Below are 24,957 nucleotides of genomic sequence, written 5' to 3'. Positions count from 1 at the left end.
GAAAATAGCACAAATTAGTTTTTTCCACCAATTCCACTGCATTTGGAATTTTTTTCCGCTTCCCTGTACACGACCTGGAATATTTAATACCATCACTATGAAGGAGGGGACTCACATTACACCAGCCCTCGATGTGTGAGAGGCGGGGACTCACATTACACCAGCCCCCGATGTGTGAGAGGCGGGGACTCACATTACACCAGCCCCCGATGTGTGAGAGGCCGGGACTCACATTACACCAGCCCCCGATGTGTGAGAGGCGGGGACTCACATTACACCAGCCCCCGATGTGTGAGAGGCCGGGACTCACATTACACCAGCCCCCGATGTGTGAGAGGCCGGGACTCACATTACACCAGCCCCCGATGTGTGAGAGGCGGGGGCTCACATTACACCAGCCCCCGATGTGTGAGAGGCGGGGACTCACATTACACCAGCCCCCGATGTGTGAGAGGCAGGGAATCACATTACACCAGCCCCCGATGTGTGAGAGGAGGGGACTCACATTACACCGGACCATGATGTGTGAGAGGTGGGGACTCGCATTACACCGGCCCCCGATGTGTGAGAGGCGGGGACTCACATTACACCAGCCCCCGATGTGTGAGAGGCGAGGACTCGCATTACACCAGCCCCCGATGTATAAGAGGCGGGGACTCCCATTACACCAGCCCCCGATGTATAAGAGGCAGGGACTCACATTACACCAGCCCCCGATGTGTGAGAAGCGGGGACTCGCATTACACCAGCCCCTGATGTGTGATAGGAGGGGACTCACATTACACCAGCCCCCGATGTGTGAGAGGCGGGGACTCGCATTACACCAGCCCCCGATGTGTGATAGGAGGGGACTCACATTACACCATCCACGTATTTGTGACTGGGTTACACTGAATATAGTTTCTACAGAAACTACAGAAACTGATTCAGTTTCAAATAAAGGGTCAACTTTAGAATCATTGATTCTATAGATTTTTTTGAAATAATTGTCCCTTTTTTGTTTTTGGATCCAATGTGTTTTTCTCAAAATATCCCGATTGTTGAACAATGTTTTGCCCATTTTGATCTTCAGCGATTACAGTCAATGAAAATGACTAGAATCTAGATTGAATCAATGTAATTTGCAATAAACCATGGAGGTTCCCATTTAAGATTTTGAAGCTGTACCCTGCCCTACAGCCAGGGGGTGGGGGTAGGGGATTGATTTTGGTATCATTGTAACGATTTTAAAAAAAAATAGTTTTTAATTTTTTGATCCGAAATGTATTTTGCGAGATATTCCACCGTCCCATCCCTATTGTTACACCCTGTATATCTGTACACAGTGAGCTCCCCCTAGTGGTGGCATTAGGAAGGAAGACTTTTTACTAAACAGAAAAATTGAGCTCTATCAAGATATGATACCAAATCGCACAGAAAAGAAAGACTATACTAATAATTCCATTATCTTGTGTGAAGGGACTTCCATTTGTGGAATTTCTAGTTTTATTAAAATCAAAGGGGGATAAACCCAAATTCATAAGCAGGAGAGAATCTGCCACCGCGGCCGCCTGAGAGTGTCTGACGTCGTCTCACCTTGTGGGAAGAAGAATGCTGGGATCCAGAAGCTGCTCGGTTCTGCTCTGAGCTGGGCGCTGGTAGCTCCAAGGTTCTCTGTTGTTTCAGAAGAATTGGGTCTAGAATATTTATATGTTTTGTTCTTAAGACCCAATCGGTCCCCAAACCTAAAGGAGGGGAATAGGAAAGTAAACCGAAGAGTCTGATACTGTCCACAACACCAAGTCTAGGAGATGCAGTCATGTATAAGGCTGAGGTGTTTCTCCTAGATCCAGACTAATAGCCGACTCTTCACCTCTGCAGTAACCACTACACTGTATACAGAGATACATTGTGTACATGGTTCTAGTCCTATCCTATTGATGGATGAGAATCTGCTCAGTATTATCCTCCTCTCACCTCTCCTGTGCACACGTCATCACTTGTCTAGACCAGGATGCAAAAAATTCCAGCCGCTTCCCAAGGTCCTCGACCCATGACCCCAGGAGCTTACACGATTCATAGGAGGATTGCTGAAACACAGAATACGTCACGTTACAGCGTAGTGTGAATAGGAATAACATTGTATAATAACTGTGCTGCCTGTGACCAAGCGTCTGATCCTGATTTGTCTACTACATGGGGGGGATCCAATGGTGGGTAATCAGTTTCTCATCTAATGACCTTGGATGTGTCCCATCATTGGAGGATTTGTGGACGTTGGGTGTGGTAGTACCTTATATGTTGGCTGGATGGGATTTGTCGCCATGTTTTGCCCGAGTCGTTTGCGGACTGCTTTATTATTGTAGCAGCTGCATAGAATAAATGTGTACACCCCCTGTAAGTGGGCCACTCACCTGCCACAGCGGGGGCACTTTGAGGTTGGCCAGAGAGCTGTAGACGTCCTCTAACCCTTTATTCAGGATGACCTCCCCCCTGATGGCTTGCTGCACGGCACGCAGGGAGACGTGGATGACGGACAGCAGGTGGTTGAACCTGTGGATCTCCTGGTGCAGGACGGTGAGTAACGCGGAAGTGATCAGGGGGTCGTAACCTGCAAATAGAAGCACATGACGTAATCAAGTGTCATAGTACAGTGAAAACTTATTATTATATGGACACACCCTTAGCCTTATGCACCAGGACAAATCCCAGCTGATATGTATCCTGGGCTGGAATTTTTTTTTTTTTTCCACTTAGTTGTTGAGTCAGGGACAGTCCACTAGGTGTCAGTGTTGCTACACATGTAAATAATCCGATTTTTCTATAAATCTTTCTATAAATTCAGCAAATTTTTTTTCCCAGACTCGTTACGACTCTAGATCTTCTACTATCACACGTGTAAGATGTCACCTACTCACTGATGAAAACCGAGGAAGATCATCACTGGCAATGAACGGTCATGTCAATGGAAATGTATAAGACATAACAGAATGGATGGGTCCGGTCACCCCTCAGAGGTGAACACGGTAAGGATGGACATTAGGTGTCCACATAAAGGTCGCCTCTACTTGAGATAACTCAGCACTTTGTACCTAGTATTAGAATATTTGCTTTTGTTGCTGTTTTATAATTTTTGCAACACAAAATGCATCTTGTAATATGATGGAGAGGGGGGGGGGGTCATTATATAGAGACATTGACTCGATACCTTTGGTTTCTTTCACAAGTGTTTCCCACGTGGGGTCAGTCAGGAGGTTGGCGAGCGTCCTCTGGTCGGGAGATTCGGCTGCGGGGGGTCCCTGAGACGTCTTCCCTTCCACAGCCAATGGCAGCTTGGTAAGGATATTGGTGATCACATCCTGGACCATCTCATCCTGACTGTATTCACCTCTGCAGAGCATCGCACATTGTAAAAAGTCAACATTTTTATCAGGATTGTTGTGTTTTGGTTTGTTTTTCAGATACATTAGTAACAATCTATAACGCCCATCGGCCTCCGCTGTGACTACCTACCTGTGTGCGGTGTGATCGGCGCTGATCCTGGACTGCATCCTCACTACGGTGTCCAGGAAGGCCTGGCCCTGGGATGTCAGGTACGCTCTCTCAGCATTGGGGTGCATGCCGAAGATTTCAGGGTTGTCAGTGTCCGGGAGAGAAGTCACATAATCCCTGCAGTCCTGTAACGTGGCGTCATCAGACAATGGACGATAAACCTGAGACACAAACACACAGACTGTGTCAGTCACTTATGAACAATCTATATGAGAACTCCGTAATCCCCTAGATATAGGAATCCAATATAATGGGGACATTCACCAAAAGGAAACGCCTCTAATTATGTAAATGTATAGACATGTCCAATTATCTGGAATATGTGGATTAGAGGGATGTCTCCTGACTGATATTCATGGTTTACATATATTTGATTTATTTTGCACTTGAATAAAATTAACAAATTAAAAAAAAATAGAAAACAAAAAGAAGTGGAGATGCCGGGGATTGAACCCGGGGCCTCATACATGCAAAGCATGCGCTCTACCACTGAGCTACATCCCCTACTGGTGAGAGCTGGGAGCAGACAGGAAGTGATCTGTGATGTGCGGCCGACGCTGCACCCGGCAACATTGTGTCCTGGAGGGAATCGTATTGTCTTCTGATTTAACTCTTTGCAATTCTGCAGATTTTTTTTTTTTACATATTTGTTGCATTCTGGATGTTGTATTTTATCTTAATTCAGTGATTTTGCACAGTTCTAACGAGCTGCATTTTATGATAGAGAGCTCTATCTATCCATCTATATCCAAGTCCAAAAAATGAAGCAGCACTGGTGAAAAGAAGGAAGGGTTTTATAACAACACAGGTGACATTTTGGTGTGTTACCACCTTTCTCAAGCAACGTCGCCTGTTTTGGAAAAAAACCCTTCCTTCTTTTCACTATTTGGGACTTGGAGAGCTGCTCTGCTTTTTTTTTGGACTTTATGCACCCCCTCTTTTTAGGGGTTCTATGACACTGTGCTGCAGAGTGTTTTTTTTGTTGCGTGTACATAATATATTTATATATATATGGATTTATAATCTGGTGTACTAGTAATAGATCTTTAAAGGAAATCTCACATCAAAGTCCATCATGATAAATCTGGAACATTGCTCATAGATCCAGGCACCGGGACTGTGGTATCTTCTTATATTTGTTATCTATGACCTCCTTTCTTCTAAAATCAACTTTTACAATTATGCTAACGAGCTTGAAGAGCTCTGGAGGGTGTTACCAGAGCCCCTCGGTGTTCGAGCTTTAAGGGCTGAAGCACCTCAAAGACAGGGACATTTCCCCCCTCCCAATGTGTACTGAAACATCCTCTGATGCAGAGAGAGGCAGACAGTATAACAGTCTGGGAATCTGCAGCACGGAGGGAACCACTAGCATGTCAATAAGCAATTAGCATATTGCTAATAAAAGTTGATTAAAGCAATGAGGCCATGGATAACACATATAAGAGTCCCGGTGCCTGGATTTATGGGTAATGTGCCTGGTTTATCAGGATGGATTTTGTTGATAGATTTCATAAAAATCTAAAATCACCTAATACGAAATATTGAAAGACAACTCTTTGTTTCCTTCCGTGGACCCTTATTATATATAGAACAGTCTGATCACAAAAGGGGAAAAAAATTACATTTTATATACTGTACCTGACCGAGTAGCCAAAGAAAATAAAGGTTTAATTCGCCTTCTAAAGTTCCTCTGTTCCAGTGCAGCCAGTCTGGTCCCCTCCTGACCAGAAGTGATGAGGTCACTCCCAGCGCCATGTAACCACTCAGCCAATCACAAGTCTTTGTATCATTCCTACAGCTCTATGATTGGCTGGGTGCTCAAATAAAAAATGGTTATCACATTGCTGGAGACCAAGACCAGCAGTGCTGGAACAGAGGGACGTTCGTGAGATTCTTTTTGACTTCTCCCCTGCCACAGTTAGTTATTGTGCCCTCACCTGGTCAGCAGAGAAAAAGTAGTCATCCTGCAGCAGAGCGGGGGAGTAGAAATTGTCCAGGATGCTCAGCAAGCAGCGCCGGTCCCAGAAGTCGGTCACTCGGCCTCCGTACACCACCTCGCCTGTTAGATAATGGAGGGCCGTCCACGGGATCTCTCTGTGATTATCTGTGAGTGTATCCAACATCTGCACCGAGACCTGGACACACAACAGGATTACACTGTATGCAGGAAACTGTGGACACTTCAGGTAATCTGTCCACTAGGTGGCGCTGTTACTAGATAGAGCTGATGGGACATAATGCAGTTATCATAACTTTGTGTCACTGTATTTTACATTGCAGCTTACACTGATGGGAGAGATCTTACAAGTAAGGAGCAGAGGTAAGACGTCTACTTTACACTAGATGTACAAAACCTACAGATGAAGTGCAATCACAAGCTGCAATACCAGACACAACCTATGGACAGGTGGGGCGCTGTTCAGAAGAAAATCGGCCATGTTTTTTTTCTCAGCCCGTGCGATGTGTTGTCACGTTACACACCAGAATCAAATCTCACGGGTGCAGACTCCTTAAATGTGATCCATCTCTACCAAACCAACCTCCAGGTCCGAGATGGTGAAGTCATAGGGGATGTTCCACCCCAGGGCGCCATATTTCCTTCTCTCATTTATCACAGCGTGGAACAGGCACAGACTGAACAGGAGCCTCTTCCAGAGCGGTCGCCCGTCTTCCTTATGGAAGATCTTCTCTGTGATCAACCCGCTGCTGTCAAACGTCTCTAGCAATTTCCCCTTTAGGCCCACAGGGGGCTCCACTGCCATCTATGGGGAAAGATGGAAGACACTTCTAGAAATACCAGGACTGTACATCTACTAGGGGTCACCATGTAACGTTTCTCACCTTCAAACCCTTCTGCAGGATGGAAACTGGGAAGGATTCATCGGGCTTGGAGCTGAGCCACAGCCTGAAGTGCGGATCCATGGACCCGTCCTGCTGCTCGAATCTAAAATAAACCCCATGATCACGTGACGGCTGAGACTTGTCACATGGTTACTGGCGGCATCTGATCTTACCCGTCCACGATTTCTCTGAGCCTGGGCATAAACGAGGCAGCGAGGTGGCAGTTCTGGAGGAAGACCCAATGCCCCTTCAGTCTTCTGGCCTTGGTAATAATCTCTTCTGCCTTCACCCCCTGACCCCGACCCAGGGAGATCATGTCCAGGTGTAAGGTGCTGCCATGGACCTCCAGAGCGAGGCGCTCCAGCTGACCCGTGGGGTCACTACCTATAGAAGAATAAGAGGAGCCTTAGAGAGTCTCTAATCACACCACAATCTGCAGCAAATGATGAGAACATTAATACTGTGTAGTACAAGTTGGGTTTCACCTAATGGAGAAGAGCTACAGTGTAAAGCATGGGGGGGGCAGAACATAGAAGCCGCCTGATCCTTATACAAAGAGTAGCTCCAATAGACAAGCCGCTCACCAGCAGAGAGGAGGAATATGATGGGGGTGGACGGGCTGGACTCCTCCAGCGCCTGCTTCATATTAATGGGGCGGCTGTGGACGTATTCTGCTCCCATCTGCTCCAATATAAATTTTTGGATCGCGCTGATCAGACATTCGGGACGCAGAAGTTTTATCTGAAGAATCAAAATCAGTAATAATCAATATTCTGCTCGTCTTCTTATTACTTGTAATGTGCGATAAACACAAAATAGTAACAATCACAGGATATAGAAGAAGCTGTAACACTGTACCAATAGAAGCTTCTGGAATGACGTCAGCGTCTCCCAATGGAACCTGTCAGCAGGTCCGGACGTCTCGTGGTCAGCAGCGTCTCCTGGATGGGACTGGTGATCATCTGCTGAGGAATAGACAGGGTAATCGCTTATCTAGCAATTGTCTTTCTCTCTAATATAAGGACTGTATCTTTCTAAACTGTATTCTAACTGAGCAATTGTCTCGCCCTCGCTGCCATCTAGCGGTTGTCTCGCCCTCGCTGCCATCTAGCGGTTGTCTCGCCCTCGCCGTCATCTAGCGGTTGTCTCGCCCTCGCTGCCATCTCGCGGTTGTCTCGCCCTCGCTGCCATCTAGCGGTTGTCTCCCCCTCGCTGTCATCTAGCGGTTGTCTCGCCCTCGCTGCCATCTAGCGGTTGTCTCGCCCTCGCTGCCATCTAGCGGTTGTCTCGCCCTCGCTGCCATCTAGCGTTTGTCTCACCCTCACCATCATCTAGCAATTGTCTCGCCCTCGCTGTCATCTAGCGGTTGTCTCGCCCTTGCTGCCATCTAGCAGTTGTCTCGCCCTCACCATCATCTAGCAGTTGTCTCGCCCTCACCATCATCTAGCAATTGTCTCGCCCTCACCATCATCTAGCAATTGTCTCGCCCTCGCTGTCATCTAGCGGTTGTCTCGCCCTCGCTGCCCTCTAGCGGTTGTCTCCCCCTCGCTGCCATCTAGCAGTTGTCTCGCCCTCACCATCATCTAGCAATTGTCTCGCCCTCGCTGTCATCTAGCGGTTGTCTCGCCCTCGCTGTCATCTAGCGGCTGTCTCGCCCTCGCTGTCATCTAGCAATTGTCTCGCCCTCGCCATCATCTAGCAATTGTCTCGCCCTCGCTGCCATCTAGCGGTTGTCTCGCCCTCGCTGCCATCTAGCGGTTGTCTCGCCCTCACTCGCTGCCATCTAGCGGTTGTCTCGCCCTCGCTGCCATCTAGCGGTTGTCTCGCCCTCACTCGCTGCCATCTAGCGGTGGTCTCGCCCTCACTCGCTGCCATCTAGCGGTTGTCTCTCTCTATTCTACATCTATCTGTATCTATATCTTTCCATCTCTCACCTGGCTCGCGGCCTTTGTGCTGTTTCCCGAGATAATCGTACAGATCTCGGGTTTCTCTAAATTCCCTCCATTGCAGAGCATTCGATGACAAGGAGTTGCACAGATCTGAGAAAGGCTCCATGTATCGGCTCATGTACAGGCACTGCCGCCACGTGGTGTCTGAAAGCCACGGTGGTATCTCACGGCCCAGGACCTCATCCGTGGCGCCTCCTGCAACACAGAAAACCATCGTTCACATCCTAAGGAACATGATTGGCGCCTGTTACCTGTGTGCACAATGATGTGGGTGGTGATTCATATCACAGTGGGGCAGAATTAGCAAATGTCTAGCAAATTTGTCTATCTAGTGGGCATGCCCGGGTGGGTCATGCTAAAAGGGGAATACAAATATTGCTTGACAGGGGTCTGCCTTATCTCCTACAGCGCTATCAGCACCCTAGTGTAGAGGAATTGTCATCCTGATCCTTGCCACTAGGGGCAGCAGAGATTGATCGCTTTGTTCCATCTGCATTTGGACTATACAAAAAATAATCACATTGCACCTCTATGGGGCTGAGCTGGACCGTGATTGTGTACACCACATACACACTACTAAAGTGGCACAGATCAATCAAATGCAACATAACAGAAAAAAGGACACAATAATGGTGATAAATGCTCTGCCGCGTTACCTTTATCCTGCTCATTGTTGTCGCTTTTCTCTGACGCTTCATTGCGGCCTGAAAGATAAATGTATAAGTTACACATCGCTGATTGCCATCTATGTCACAGCGACTATCTGCAAGGTTTATATAGACACTGGGGGTCATTTAATAAGGGCCCGAATCGTGTTTTTACGTGGGGTTACCAGAATTTTACAGTTTTGTGCCGATTTTTCCTGAATTGCCCCGGGATTTTGCCGCACGAGATCGGTTTGTGGCACTTCGGCGCCGGCATGCACGCGACGGAAATCGGGGGCGTGGCCGTTTGAAAACCCGTCAGATTTGGAGAAACCGGCGTATTTTTTTTTTTTTAAAAATGTGTCTCTTACCTGCACCCGGCCCGGCTTGGTGAACTTCAGTGCACTCTGACGAAATTCAGCGCAGCAGCGACACCTGGCGGACATCGGGGGAACTACCTTAGTGAATCCCGGCTGGACCCGAATCCTCCACAGAGAACGCGCCGCTGGATCGCGAATGGACCAGGTAAGTAGATCTGCCCCTATGTGTTAGACCGGGGATAATGCAGGATACCTGAGATCTACAGGTGCATTTTAATTTATTTTTCCTATTTGTCTTCCAGTCTCTAGAAATGCAGAAGCCAAAGGTATACAGGGAGTAAGGAGGAAAGTATCCGGTCCTGGGGGAGATACATTACAGGTGCACAGTCTGTCCCCCCAGCATCTGCCAGAAATCACTGGTGAGGAAAACCATCTCTAGTGTCTCTAGTGCGGGAGGGCTCCCATTTTTCCCATGGACCATTGCCCATAAGATTCCCTACACCAGCTGGATCTCTACAAGGAAAGGCAGCGTCTTCCCACATGATACACCAGGGACATTACTCATAGATCCAGGCACCGGGACTGTGGTAATCTTATATTTATTATCCATGGCTTCCTATCTTCTAAAATCGAATTTTAAATCATGCTGAAGAGCTGGAAAGGCTCTGGGGTTCTTAACAGAGCCTCTCAGTGCTGTAGTTTCATGGTCTTTTACACTGTGCAGGAACATTTTCCCCCTCCCATTGTTTGAGATTTAGGCACACAGGGGGGAGGGGGAAACAGTGTAACAGCCTGTGAAGCTGAAGCAAGCAGAGGCTCCGGTAACACCTCCCAGAGCCCTTCAGGCTCATTAAAAAAAAATAAAAAAATCACATTTTATAATTATGCTAAGGCAGGAGACCATGGATAACAAATAAAAGAAGATACCACAGTCCCGGTGCCTGGATCTAAGAGTAATGTCCCTGGTTTATCAGGATTTTTAAAGGTAGATGCCTTTAAGTCTTTATACACATTGGGGCACATTTACTTACCCGGTGCAGTCGCGATCCAGCGGCTTGTTCTCCAACGCTGATTCGGGTCCGGCCGGGATTCACTAAGGTCCGTGCGCCCAATGTCCACCAGGTGTTGCTGCTGCGCCGAGGTCCGCTGGAGTTCACCTTCTATTTCTTGGTGCAGGTAAGTGCGTGTCAAGTGACACTTTTTTTTTTTTTGAATACCGCAATTTTTCCAAATCCGATGGCCACGGCACGTCACATGCATGCCGGCGCCGAAGCACCACAATCCGATCGCGTACGACAAAAACCAGGGGCAATTCGGTGCAAATCCGAAAAATTCGGGAAACCCGACGAAAAAAAGAGAATCTTAGTAAATGACCCCCACAGTCCAGTTTCTGGTGTAGAGGAGCAAGTTTATCCTTGTGACCTATTGCATTGTCTTTTTACATAGTACCTGTATTAATAATGCAGTATTTCTGTTATATTATGGTGTTTATATAACCTGAAATGTGACCTCACTAATAATATAACATATTATGACATGACAGTGTGCATAGGGTGCGTTCACATTTACCATCACTCCCTGCGGAGCTCGTCTTCTCCATCACGTTGCTGAGGACCAGCGAGTGCAGAAAGAATTCCCATTCTGATTCCGGTAGAAATCCCGGGATCGCTGCTTCCTCCTGATCTCCGCTGTGTCTCATGATGTTCACCGTCAGCATGAAAGAGAAGCAAAGCCTGTGCTCTGTGAGGAGGGCCGTGGAGATGATCTGGGGGGGAAATTCCGAGAAAATTACAATATCCTGAGGACCTTATGACGTTTGGTGGTTAAAAACAATTGGACCATTTCTTAAAAGGTTCACTGTACCCAACCTACATCTATATGATTCTTGGTGCAGCCCCTGTGCATGCGCCCCACACCTCCAGCACCTGCACTGAGGGAGTTCGGCAAGTCCTCCATCATCCCCCATATGTGCATCGTCCTCATTACCTTATATACATTTCTGGTTAAATTGCTGCAGATATTGTCCAGGTGTCTCTGGATATCCTCGCTCCGGCCGTTCTCCTCTTCTTCTTCTCTCTCTCTCCTCTGTCTGCTCAGCGGCCGCATAATCCCCGGAGAAGACGGCAAAGGGACCTGAGATGGGGAAGTCGCTGACGCTTTAATGGCTTCCACAAAAACCTGATGGAACCATTGCAGAGAGAACTGGTACATGTAGTTCAGGTGAATCAGGTCGGCCACCACGAAATACAGGACAGCCCCGCGCTGGGCCACGGGGAGGTAGATGCCACGGGCCGCTTCGATGCTTGCCTCAGTCTTCCCAGAATCCCTCATTCTCTTGAAGACGTCTTTGGAGGTGAGTTTGGATTTTTGCAGAGTGTTAATAAGATCTTCATCGTCCAGTAAATGCCCTAAATGTTAACGGGTAAAAATTATCTTAATCAAACCAAAAGATGGAGAGGTCCCCTGATCAGGGAAGTGCCATCTCCTGCTTTTGGTAGATTTGGTACCTCCATATGAACTGTAATACTTCACTAATCCTGTGGAGGCGCTGCAGGCACACATAACACTTACTGTACAGTACAGACAACCTCTTTACATAAAATCACCTTCAGTTTTTTGCAGTAAAGTGAGTGACTGCTCCTCCAGGCCCCGCAGAGTACTCAGATCCGCTGCTATACTCTCCAGTATTTGGGATCTTTGTGCCTCCAGATGCGGCTGCTCGTGGATGACGACGCTGCTCAGGAGTTGGTCTTGTAACCCTTTAAATGTCACCGTAAAGTTTATCAATGTGACAGAGATGCAAATTGCTGGTAAGAAATGTGGGTTTGGATTCTGGGTCGCCATATACAACCTGCAACAACAAACACACTGTGACTGCACCGTATGACCATTTACTATGGGACAAGCACTGTATAGGAGGTATAATGTGGGGCACTATATCTGGGGTATGCTGTGACTAGCGCTGTATAGGAGGTATAATGTGGAAGCACTATATGTGGGGTATGCTGTGACTAGCACTGTATAGGAGGTATAATGTGGTGGCACTATATCTGGGGTATGCTGTGACTAGCACTGTATAGGAGGTATAATGTGGCGGCACTATATCTGGGGTATGCTGTGACTAGCGCTGTATAGGAGGTATAATGTGGCGGCACTATATCTGGGGTATGCTGTGACTAGCACTGTATAGGAGGTATAATGTGGCAGCACTATATCTGGGGTATGCTGTGACTAGCATTGTATAGGAGGTATAATGTGGCAGCACTATATCTGGGGTATGCTGTGACTAGCACTGTATAGGAGGTATAATGTGGCGGCACTATATATGGGGTACGCTGTGACTAGCGCTGTACAGGAGGTATAATGTGGCGGCACTATATCTGGGGTATGTTGTTACTAGCACTGTATAGGAGGTATAATGTGGTGGCACTATATCTGGGTTATGCTGTGACTAGCACTGTATAGGAGGTATAATGTGGCTGCACTATATCTCGGGTATGCTGTGACTAGCGCTGTATAGGAGGTATAATGTGGCGGCACTATATCTGGGGTATGTTGTTACTAGCACTGTATAGGAGGTATAATGTGTCGGCACTATATCTGGGGTATGCGGTGACTAGCACTGTATAGGAGGTATAATGTGGCAGCACTATATCTGGGGTATGCTGTGACTAGCACTGTATAGGAGGTATAATGTGGCAGCACTATATCTGGGGTATGCTGTGACTAGCACTGTATAGGAGGTATAATGTGTCGGCACTATATCTGGGGTATGCTGTGACTAGCACTGTATAGGAGGTATAATGTGTCGGCACTATACCTGGGGTATGCTGTGACTAGCGCTGTATAGGAGGTATAATGTGGCGGCACTATATCTGGGGTATGTTGTTACTAGCACTGTATAGGAGGTATAATGTGTCGGCACTATATCTGGGGTATGCGGTGACTAGCACTGTATAGGAGGTATAATGTGTCGGCACTATATCTGGGGTATGCGGTGACTAGCACTGTATAGGAGGTATAATGTGGCAGCACTATATCTGGGGTATGCTGTGACTAGCACTGTATAGGAGGTATAATGTGGCAGCACTATATCTGGGGTATGCTGTGACTAGCACTATATAGGAGGTATAATGTGGTGGCACTATATCTGGGGTATGCTGTGACTAGCACTGTATAGGAGGTATAATGTAGCGGCACTATATCTGGGGTATGCTGTGACTAGCACTATACAGGAGGTATAATGTGGCGGCACTATATCTGGGGTATGCGGTGACTAGCACTGTATAGGAGGTATAATGTGGGGCACTATATCTGGGGTATGCTGTGATTAGCACTGTATAGGAGGTATAATGTGGGGGCACTATATCTGGGGTATGCTGTGGCTAGCACTGTATAGGAGGTATAATGTGGTGGCACTATATCTGGGGTATGCTGTGACTAGCACTGTATAGGAGGTATAATGTGGCGGCACTATATCTGGGGTATGCTGTGACTAGCACTGTATAAGAGGCATAATGTGGCAGCACTATATCTGGGTTATGCTGTGACTAGCGCTGTATAGGAGGTATAATGTAGCGGCACTATATCTGGGGTATGCTGTGACTAGCACTATACAGGAGGTATAATGTGGCGGCACTATATCTGGGGTATGCAGTGACTAGCACTGTATAGGAGGTATAATGTGGCGGCACTATATCTGGGGTATGCTGTGGCTAGCACTGTATAGGAGGTATAATGTGGTGGCACTATATCTGGGGTATGCTGTGGCTAGCACTGTATAGGAGGTATAATGTGGGGGCACTATATCTGGGGTATGCTGTGACTAGCACTGTATAGGAGGTATAATGTGGCGGCACTATATCTGGGGTATGTTGTTACTAGCACTGTATAGGAGATATATTGTGGTGGCACTATATCTGGGGTATGCTGTGACTAGCACTGTATAGGAGGCATAATGTGGGGGCACTATATCTGGGGTATGCTGTGACTAGCACTGTATAGGAGGTATAATGTGGCGGCACTATATCTGGGGTATGCTGTGACTAGCACTGTATAGGAGGTATAATGTGGCAGCACTATATCTGGGGTATGTTGTTACTAGCACTGTATAGGAGATATATTGTGGTGGCACTATATCTGGGGTATGCTGTGACTAGCACTGTACAGGAGGTATAATGTGGTGGCACTATATCTGGGGTATGCTGTGACTAGCACTGTAGAGGAGGTATAATGTGGTGCCACTATATCTGGGGTATGCTGTGACTAGCACTGTATAGGAGGTATAATGTGGCGGCACTATATCTGGGGTATGCTGTGACTAGCACTGTATAGGAGGTATAATGTGGCGGCACTATATCTGGGGTATGCTGTGACTAGCACTGTATAGGAGGTATAATGTGGCGGCACTATATCTGGGGTATGTTGTTACTAGCACTGTATAGGAGGTATAATGTGGCAGCACTATATGGGGTATGCTGTGACTAGCACTATACAGGAGGTATAATGTGGGGGCACTATATCTGGGGTATGCTGTGACTAGCACTGTATAGGAGGTATAATGTGGGGCACTATATCTGGGGTATGCTGTGACTAGCACTGTATAGGAGGTATAATGTGGCGGCACTATATCTGGGTTATGCTGTGACTAGCACTGTATAGGAGGTATAATGTGGCTGCACTATATCTGGGGTATGCTGTGACTAGCACTGTATAGGAGGTATAATGTGGTGGCACTATATCTGGGGTATGCTGTGACTAGCGCTGTATAGGAGGTATAATGTGGGGCACTATATCTGGGGTATGCTGTGACTAGCACTGTATAGGAGGTATAATGTGGCGGCACTATATCTGGGGTATGCTGTGACTAGCACTGTATAGGAGGTATAATGTGGTGGCACTATATCTGGGGTATGTTGTTACTAGCACTGTATAGGAGGTATAATGTGTCGGCACTATATCTGGGGTATGCTGTGACTAGCACTATACAGGAGGTATAATGTGGGGGCACTATATCTGGGGTATGCTGTGACTAGCACTGTATAGGAGGTATAATGTGGCGGCACTATATCTGGGGTATGTTGTTACTAGCACTGTATAGGAGATATATTGTGGTGGCACTATATCTGGGGTATGCTGTGACTAGCACTGTATAGGAGGCATAATGTGGGGGCACTATATCTGGGGTATGCTGTGACTAGCACTGTATAGGAGGTATAATGTGGCGGCACTATATCTGGGGTATGCTGTGACTAGCACTGTATAGGAGGTATAATGTGGCAGCACTATATCTGGGGTATGTTGTTACTAGCACTGTATAGGAGATATATTGTGGTGGCACTATATCTGGGGTATGCTGTGACTAGCACTGTACAGGAGGTATAATGTGGTGGCACTATATCTGGGGTATGCTGTGACTAGCACTGTAGAGGAGGTATAATGTGGTGCCACTATATCTGGGGTATGCTGTGACTAGCACTGTATAGGAGGTATAATGTGGCGGCACTATATCTGGGGTATGCTGTGACTAGCACTGTATAGGAGGTATAATGTGGCGGCACTATATCTGGGGTATGCTGTGACTAGCACTGTATAGGAGGTATAATGTGGCGGCACTATATCTGGGGTATGTTGTTACTAGCACTGTATAGGAGGTATAATGTGGTGCCACTATATCTGGGGTATGCTGTGACTAGCACTATATAGGAGGTATAATGTGGCAGCACTATATGGGGTATGCTGTGACTAGCACTGTATAGGAGGTATAATGTGGCAGCACTATATGGGGTATGCTGTGACTAGCACTATACAGGAGGTATAATGTGGGGGCACTATATCTGGGGTATGCTGTGACTAGCGCTGTATAGGAGGTATAATGTGGTGGCACTATATCTGGGGTATGCTGTGACTAGCGCTGTATAGGAGGTATAATGTGGCGGCACTATATCTGGGGTATGCTGTGACTAGCACTGTATAGGAGGTATAATGTGGTGGCACTATATCTGGGGTATGCTGTGACTAGCGCTGTATAGGAGGTATAATGTGTCGGCACTATATCTGGGGTATGCGGTGACTAGCACTGTATAGGAGGTATAATGTGGCAGCACTATATCTGGGGTATGCTGTGACTAGCACTATATAGGAGGTATAATGTGGGGCACTATATCTGGGGTATGCTGTGACTAGCACTGTATAGGAGGTATAATGTGGGGCACTATATCTGGGGTATGCTGTGACTAGCACTGTATAGGAGGTATAATGTGGCTGCACTATATCTGGGGTATGCTGTGACTAGCACTGTATAGGAGGTATAATGTGGCGGCACTATATCTGGGGTATGCTGTGACTAGCACTGTATAGGAGGTATAATGTGGCAGCACTATATCTGGGGTATGTTGTTACTAGCACTGTATAGGAGATATATTGTGGTGGCACTATATCTGGGGTATGCTGTGACTAGCACTGTACAGGAGGTATAATGTGGTGGCACTATATCTGGGGTATGCTGTGACTAGCACTGTAGAGGAGGTATAATGTGGTGCCACTATATCTGGGGTATGCTGTGACTAGCACTGTATAGGAGGTATAATGTGGCGGCACTATATCTGGGGTATGCTGTGACTAGCACTGTATAGGAGGTATAATGTGGCGGCACTATATCTGGGGTATGCTGTGACTAGCACTGTATAGGAGGTATAATGTGGCGGCACTATATCTGGGGTATGTTGTTACTAGCACTGTATAGGAGGTATAATGTGGTGCCACTATATCTGGGGTATGCTGTGACTAGCACTATATAGGAGGTATAATGTGGCAGCACTATATGGGGTATGCTGTGACTAGCACTGTATAGGAGGTATAATGTGGCAGCACTATATGGGGTATGCTGTGACTAGCACTATACAGGAGGTATAATGTGGGGGCACTATATCTGGGGTATGCTGTGACTAGCACTGTATAGGAGGTATAATGTGGGGCACTATATCTGGGGTATGCTGTGACTAGCACTGTATAGGAGGTATAATGTGGCGGCACTATATCTGGGTTATGCTGTGACTAGCACTGTATAGGAGGTATAATGTGGCTGCACTATATCTGGGGTATGCTGTGACTAGCACTGTATAGGAGGTATAATGTGGTGGCACTATATCTGGGGTATGCTGTGACTAGCGCTGTATAGGAGGTATAATGTGGTGGCACTATATCTGGGGTATGTTGTTACTAGCACTGTATAGGAGGTATAATGTGTCGGCACTATATCTGGGGTATGCTGTGACTAGCACTATACAGGAGGTATAATGTGGGGGCACTATATCTGGGGTATGCTGTGACTAGCACTGTATAGGAGGTATAATGTGGCGGCACTATATCTGGGGTATGCTGTGACTAGCACTGTATAGGAGGTATAATGTGGCGGCACTATATCTGGGGTATGCTGTGACTAGCACTGTATAGGAGGTATAATGTGGCGGCACTATATCTGGGGTATGCTGTGACTAGCACTGTATAGGAGGTATAATGTGGCAGCACTATATGGGGTATGCTGTGACTAGCACTATACAGGAGGTATAATGTGGGGGCACTATATCTGGGGTATGCTGTGACTAGCACTGTATAGGAGGTATAATGTGGGGCACTATATCTGGGGTATGCTGTGACTAGCACTGTATAGGAGGTATAATGTGGCGGCACTATATCTGGGTTATGCTGTGACTAGCACTGTATAGGAGGTATAATGTGGCTGCACTATATCTGGGGTATGCTGTGACTAGCACTGTATAGGAGGTATAATGTGGTGGCACTATATCTGGGGTATGCTGTGACTAGCGCTGTATAGGAGGTATAATGTGGGGCACTATATCTGGGGTATGCTGTGACTAGCACTGTATAGGAGGTATAATGTGGCGGCACTATATCTGGGGTATGCTGTGACTAGCACTGTATAGGAGGTATAATGTGGTGGCACTATATCTGGGGTATGTTGTTACTAGCACTGTATAGGAGGTATAATGTGTCGGCACTATATCTGGGGTATGCTGTGACTAGCACTATACAGGAGGTATATTGTGGGGGCACTATATCTGGGGTATGCTGTGACTAGCACTGTATAGGAGGTATAATGTGGCGGCACTATATCTGGGGTATGCTGTGACTAGCACTGTATAGGAGGTATAATGTGGCGGCACTATATCTGGGGTATGCTGTAGAAAGAGCTTCAGTACTGAGCATGTACATAAAGTGCTGACAAATTCATCCCAACTAAAAGCCATGAAGCGGCACAAGCCGCGTACACAGGCCACACGCAGTCTGTCAAGTCTCAAGTTGTGGTCTGCACCCTGCTGAGAGTTGGAGTTCAAGCACATCCATAACTAATAGCAGATCATTGGTGCAGGAGGTCGGGTAGCGGTAAGTGCAGCTGAGAAGTCCTCACCGCTCCTGGTTCCTCTCTTGCCGCTCCGCTCAGTGTCCTGACTACTGACACTGGTGAAAATCGCTGGGGTAAGGACACAGAGCAGAGGACCCAGGACTTGTAAGTACTGTACTTGTCACTTGTACTGCTCCTGGGTCCTCTCCTGCTCTGGATCCTGATGCCGGTGCATACCACCAGCGCGGGAGACACAACAGAGCGACGCATGGAAGAAAGAAGCAGCTGAAGCGTAGTGCAGGGAGCAGAAGAGAAGCCAGGAAAGGGGAGGGCTTTTTTTTCTTTGTCTGCTCTGGGGTCTCCACTATTATTGTCTGCTCCGGGGGTCTCCACTATTATTGTCTGCTCTGGGGTCTCCAGTATTATAATTGTCTGCTCTGGGGTCTCCAGTATTATAATTGTCTGCTCTGGGGTCTCCAGTATTATTATCTTCTGCTCTGGGGTCTCCAGTATTATTATTGTCTGCTCTGGGGTCTCCAGTATTATTATTGTCTGCTCTGGGGTCTCCACTATTATTGTCTGCTCTGGGGTCTCCAGTATTATAATTGTCTGCTCTGTGGTCTCCAGTATTATAATTGTCTGCTCTGGGGTCTCCAGTATTATTATTGTCTGCTCTGGGGTCTCCAGTATTATAATTGTCCGCTCTGGGGTCTCCAGTATTATTATTGTCTGCTCTGGGGTCTCCAGTATTATAATTGTCTGCTCTGGGGTCTCCAGTATTATAATTGTCTGCTCTGGGGTCTCCAGTATTATTATTGTCTGCTCTGGGGTCTCCAGTATTATTATCTTCTGCTCTGGGGTCTCCAGTATTATTATTGTCTGCTCTGGGGTCTCCAGTATTATTATTGTCTGCTCTGGGGTCTCCACTATTATTGTCTGCTCTGGGGTCTCCAGTATTATAAATTGTCTGCTCTGGGGTCTCCAGTATTATTATTGTCTGCTCTGGGGTCTCCAGTATTATTATTGTCTGCTCTGGGGTCTCCAGTATTACTATTGTCTGCTCTGGGGTCTCCAGTATTATTATTGTCTGCTCTGTGCTCTCCAGTATTATTATTGTCTGCTCTGGGGGTCTCCAGTATTATCGTCTGCTCTGGGGGTCTGCACTATTATCGTCTGCTCTGGGGTCTCCACTATTATCGTCTGCTCTGGGGGTCTCCACTATTATCGTCTGCTCTGGGGTCTCCACTATTATTGTCTGCTCTGGGGGTCTCCACTATTATTGTCTGCTCTGGGGGGGGGGGGGGGGTCTCCACTATTATTGTCTGCTCTGGGGGGGGGGGTCTCCACTATTATTGTCTGCTCTGGGGGGGGGGGGGTCTCCAATATTATTGTCTGCTCTGGGGTCTGCACTATTATTGTCTGCTCTTGGGTCTGCACTATTATTGTCTGCTCTGGGGTCTCCACTATTATTGTCTGCTCTGGGGGTCTCCACTATTATCGCCTGCTCTGAGGGTCTCCACTATTATCGCCTGCTCTGAGGGTCTCCACTATTATTGTCTGTTCTGGGGGTCTCCACTATTATTGTCTGCTCTGGGGGTCTCCACTATTATTGTCTGCTCTGGGGGTCTCCACTATTATTGTCTGCTCTGGGGTCTCCACTATTATCGCCTGCTCTGGGGTCTGCACTATTATTGTCTGCTCTGGGGTCTCCACTATTATCGCCTGCTCTGGGGGTCTCCACTATTATCGCCTGCTCTGGGGGTCTCCACTATTATCGTCTGCTCTGGGGGTCTCCACTATTATCGTCTGCTCTGGGGGTCTCCACTATTATTGCCTGCTCTGGGGGTCTCCACTATTATTGCCTGCTCTGGGGGTCTCCACTATTATTGCCTGCTCTGGGGGTCTCCACTATTATTGCCTGCTCTGGGGGTCTCCACTATTATTGTCTGCTCTGGGGGTCTCCACTGTTATTGTCTGCTCTGGGGTCTCCAGTATTATTATTGTCTGCTCTGGGGTCTGCACTGTTATTGTCTGCTCTGGGGGTCTCCACTATTATTGTCTGCCTTGAATGCAGTAATTGGTTGCTGGGGGGGTATGTATTGCTCTACTCTGGTATGTATAATTCCTGGGGTGGGTATTTTGTGCTGTACTGTGGTGTTGGTGCATCTAGGGTGCTGGTTACTGCTGCAGCCTCTTAAAGTTGAGCAGTAGGACAATGCGGCCCTTGGACTGATAAATGTTGCTCACTCCTGGTCTAAATCCTTAGATCACATATAGAACAGACTTAATAATAATTTATCACGACTCCAACTCCACCAAAATGGTCAGAGACTCCCTAGTCCTGGTCCTGATAGAACTTACCTAAAGTTGCTGTTGTACTCAATCTCTGCATCCCCTAAGCGTATGACGTCTTGTCCTGCTCGCCGGTGAATTTCTCTTCCAAGAATGGGCTTGAGACTGGGTTCCATGTCTTCAGGGACATCCTGGAAGATCCACATAACATTATCATGCGTTGTTCTGCAGCCACTATTACCCCCCTGGTTAGAGGGTGCAGCTACCTGTATGAGGATGGGCTCCCCCAGGCGGATGGCATTTTCCAGGGTTTTCATGTAGCCGGGATCGGAGGCCTGGACCTGCCGTAATTTCCCACCTTCCATCTGGCAAATCCACTTGTATGCCTGGCCGTGAGGATCAATCAGGAGGGGCCAGCGCTGGCCATTCTGAACTAAGATGGCATTCTCTAGGGAGTAGGGATCAGGGGGTAAACCTTCGCTGTGCCAACGCCTCACCTAGTGGAGGATCAATACAGATAAGAAAATAGGATTCATTCCTATAGAATTTTGTTTCTGATTCACAGAGTCCTTCTCAATGCATAAATATGAACAACAAAACTGGATAGCTGCAGTTTGTATGACCCTGAATGCTGAGACTGAAAGCTGTGATAGGGGAGAGGGAACAGTTGACTAAACACAGGTATTGCAAAAAAAAAAAAAAACACCTGCCCACATTATTGTCCTGGAGAGAGGATACACATTTCTAGAAAAGTTACTCACAGAGGACACAGTTGCAGGTTTATCTATCTCTGAGACTAAATGCTGTGAGAGGGGAGAGGGAGCAGCGGGAAGACATTTGATTTAAGCATTATACAACAAAAAGACTTTCCAAAATACTATCCTAGAGAGAGATTATATAAAACTTATATAGAAATGCAAAGAGGACACAGCTGCAGACTATTCGCTGTGAGAGGGGAGAGGGAGCAGCTAGGAGACATGGTCATCTCAATGAGAGCCTGAATTTAAACCTGTCCTAGAAAGTAAGAACAACAATTTTCATATTATTTATACACAAAGGGGAGAACACAGCAGCAGTTTTACCCATCTCTGTCTGAGACTGAATGCTGTGGGAGGGGAGAGGGAGCATCTGGGAAATATCTGATTGAGCACACACAAGCATCACACTAAAGAGATCATGTTCAAATGTGTCCTAGAGAGGGAGAGAAAATGGATTTTTATACAAATTGTGCAAAGAGGGCACACAGCTCCAGTTCTATCTTTGTCTGAGACTGAATGCTGTGAGAGAGGAGAGGGAGCAGCTGAAAGACATCTGATAAAGAACGAGAACTAAACCAAAAACCCAAACTGTTCTGGAGAGAGACAATACGCAGTTATATACAAAACCCCTAGGCCCCCAGCTACCTACCTCTCTCTCAGCAGCCATAGCGTGGATGAACGAGTAATCCTCTGACACTGGGATCTGATATGTTTTACAGAACTCCAACCACTGCACCATGAGTTGTGCCCGATACTCGGATGTAAAGACCCCGCAATATACGATGAAGGCAGCGGAGACCAGGACGTCGCCCAGGACCCCCCTCAGCCGCAGCTCCAGCCGCTCACCTGACTCCTTCCATCGCACCTGGGAGGAACCAACAACATCTAATGTAAGTGCCGGCACAGGATCTACAGGCCTCTGGGGAATGGTCATGAGAACTGGTCCAGGTCCGCCTCCCAGGTCCGCCTCCCAGGTCCTCATTGCAGGTCCTCATTGCAGGTCCTCCGCCCTGTGGTGTCAGGCAGCTCCTGAAGAAAGGGGGTCTGTATATTTAATATACTGCACCTTCTCCTCGTCCAGAGCTGTGATCAGGACGGACGCCCTCGCCAGGCGCTGGATGGTCAGCTGCTTCCTGTGCGCCAGGTGATCCTTCTCTGCGATGCTGTCGTTGTACTGTTTTTGAAGCAATTGTTGATGTTCTTCTACCTAAATACAAAAAACATGAAACATGTGACCCCCTCGCTGCTGCCCCAGGTCCATCCATAGCGCTGGAAAGTGTCTGGGAGTCGCCTTTTACTCCCTCACATCATGAGTATACAGTCCCAAAGCCTGAGGCTGCTGAACAGTAGTCAGGACATTAGTAGTTCAGCATCCGGCACTGGGCCTGTGACTTCAAGGGGTCATAGTGGGGTCTTCACCCCCATCTACACTGGTATATAAGAATACACTACACATATATCTATACAATGTCACCCCCTTACCATGGCGAGGCTGGCCTGCTTCTGTCTCAGTCTCTCCTGGGCCAGCTTTAGGGCTTCTTGGGCCTCTGCTACGCGCTCTTGCTTTGGAACCACCATCTGTCATCAGCAGAATCCGAAGATAATTTCATACTAGATACATTATACACAAGTCATCATCTTCTCTGCAGACCCCTCACTGTAATGTAACTAAATCTACAGCTAACCCACCCCATAGACCGCAAAAACCGATCATCAGGAATCTGAAGCCCCACCCCTGCAGAAGCCCCACCCCTGCAGAAGCCCCACCCCCACTGAAGCCCCACCCCTGCAGAAGCCCCCCCCCTGCAGAAGCCCCACTTCTGTAAAATAAATTGAATTAATAAATGTGATGCCCCTTCAATGAGTCTCTGGAAATACTCCACATAATCCCATAGGAACTAACAGATTCCCAAACTGTTAGATGCCAAGGCAGAGGCACAGAGATGGCACCCGGAGAACCAGTTATGTGTCCCTCTACACTGACCTTCTGTACTTCATGGTAGTGCTCCAGTGCCAGCACCCACTGACACAGGGAACGGCACGCCGTAGAAACCGCCCCCACCTTCTGAGGGTTAAAGTCTGGAATGTTGTAATATTTCTTTAAATTTTTAAAAACCTGTAAAAAATGTATAAATGGTGTGTTTACATAGGGGGCAGTATTATAGTAGTTATATTCTTGTACATAGGGGGCAGTATTATACTAGTTATATTCTTGTACATAGGGGGCAGTATTATAGTAGTTGTATTCTTGTACATAGGGGGCAGTATTATAGTAGTTGTATTCTTGTACATAGGGGGCAGTATTATAGTAGTTATATTCCTGTACATAGCGGGCAGTATTATAGTAGTTATATTCCTGTACATAGGGGGCAGTATTATAGTAGTTATATTCCTGTACATAGGGGGCAGTATTATAGTAGTTGTATTCTTGTACATAGGGGGCAGTATTATAGTAGTTGTATTCTTGTACATAGGGGGCAGTATTATACTAGTTATATTCTTGTACATAGGGGGCAGTATTATAGTAGTTATATTCTTGTACATAGGGGGCAGTATTATAGTAGTTGTATTCTTGTACATAGGGGGCAGTATTATAGTAGTTGTATTCTTGTACATAGGGGGCAGTATTATAGTAGTTGTATTCTTGTACATAGGGGGCAGTATTATAGTAGTTGTATTCTTGTACATAGGGGGCAGTATTATACTAGTTATATTCTTGTACATAGGGGGCAGTATTATAGTAGTTGTATTCTTGTACATAGGGGGCAGTATTATAGTAGTTGTATTCTTGTACATAGGGGGCAGTATTATAGTAGTTGTATTCTTGTACATAGGGGGCAGTATTATAGTAGTTGTATTCTTGTACATAGGGGGCAGTATTATAGTAGTTGTATTCTTGTACATAGGGGGCAGTATTATACTAGTTATATTCTTGTACATAGGGGGTAGTATTTTAGTAGTTATATTCCTGTACATAGGGGGCAGTATTATAGTAGTTATATTCTTGTACATAGGGGGCAGTATTATAGTAGTTATATTCTTGTACATAGGGGGCAGTATTATACTAGTTATATTCTTGTACATAGGGGGTAGTATTTTAGTAGTTATATTCCTGTACATAGGGGGCAGTATTATAGTAGTTATATTCTTGTACATAGGGGGCAGTATTATACTAGTTATATTCTTGTACATAGGGGAAGTATTATAGTAGTTATATTCCTGTACATAGGGGGCAGTATTATAGTAGTTATATTCCTG

The 24,957-nt window shown here is 46.8% G+C and overlaps 1 protein-coding gene and 1 non-coding gene across 5 annotated transcripts in view; both read right to left on the bottom strand.

Moving 5' to 3' along the window:
- DNAH14 (dynein axonemal heavy chain 14) overlaps positions 1–24,957 on the bottom strand; it is a 153,971-nt gene that overhangs the window by 12,881 nt on the left and 116,133 nt on the right. For 3 of the 4 annotated variants that reach the window (XM_072140043.1, XM_072140045.1, XM_072140046.1), the window contains exons 63-84: positions 23,684–23,815; positions 23,182–23,277; positions 22,766–22,906; positions 22,349–22,564; positions 21,208–21,438; positions 21,011–21,132; positions 11,892–12,136; positions 11,272–11,693; positions 10,855–11,050; positions 8,978–9,025; positions 8,307–8,516; positions 7,231–7,337; positions 6,957–7,113; positions 6,546–6,756; positions 6,373–6,475; positions 6,072–6,293; positions 5,469–5,666; positions 3,493–3,692; positions 3,188–3,369; positions 2,394–2,590; positions 1,957–2,069; positions 1,576–1,724 (exon numbers count right to left, since the gene is read on the bottom strand). In XM_072140043.1, the coding sequence (XP_071996144.1) occupies positions 1,576–1,724; positions 1,957–2,069; positions 2,394–2,590; positions 3,188–3,369; positions 3,493–3,692; positions 5,469–5,666; positions 6,072–6,293; positions 6,373–6,475; positions 6,546–6,756; positions 6,957–7,113; positions 7,231–7,337; positions 8,307–8,516; positions 8,978–9,025; positions 10,855–11,050; positions 11,272–11,693; positions 11,892–12,136; positions 21,011–21,132; positions 21,208–21,438; positions 22,349–22,564; positions 22,766–22,906; positions 23,182–23,277; positions 23,684–23,815 (3,898 nt within the window). The remainder of the gene's footprint in view (positions 1–1,575; positions 1,725–1,956; positions 2,070–2,393; positions 2,591–3,187; positions 3,370–3,492; positions 3,693–5,468; positions 5,667–6,071; positions 6,294–6,372; positions 6,476–6,545; positions 6,757–6,956; positions 7,114–7,230; positions 7,338–8,306; positions 8,517–8,977; positions 9,026–10,854; positions 11,051–11,271; positions 11,694–11,891; positions 12,137–21,010; positions 21,133–21,207; positions 21,439–22,348; positions 22,565–22,765; positions 22,907–23,181; positions 23,278–23,683; positions 23,816–24,957) is intronic. The other variant, XM_072140044.1, reaches the window with a different exon arrangement.
- On the bottom strand, positions 3,964–4,035 carry TRNAA-UGC (transfer RNA alanine (anticodon UGC)). The gene has a single exon. It is a non-coding gene; the product is annotated as a tRNA-Ala (tRNA).

This window comes from Engystomops pustulosus, chromosome 3 (genome assembly GCF_040894005.1).
Source record: "Engystomops pustulosus chromosome 3, aEngPut4.maternal, whole genome shotgun sequence".
In the NCBI taxonomy this organism is placed as follows: Eukaryota; Metazoa; Chordata; class Amphibia; order Anura; family Leptodactylidae; genus Engystomops; species Engystomops pustulosus.
The sequence above is the reverse complement of the archived record's forward strand: the minus strand, read 5'-3'. Positions and strand labels throughout refer to the sequence as shown.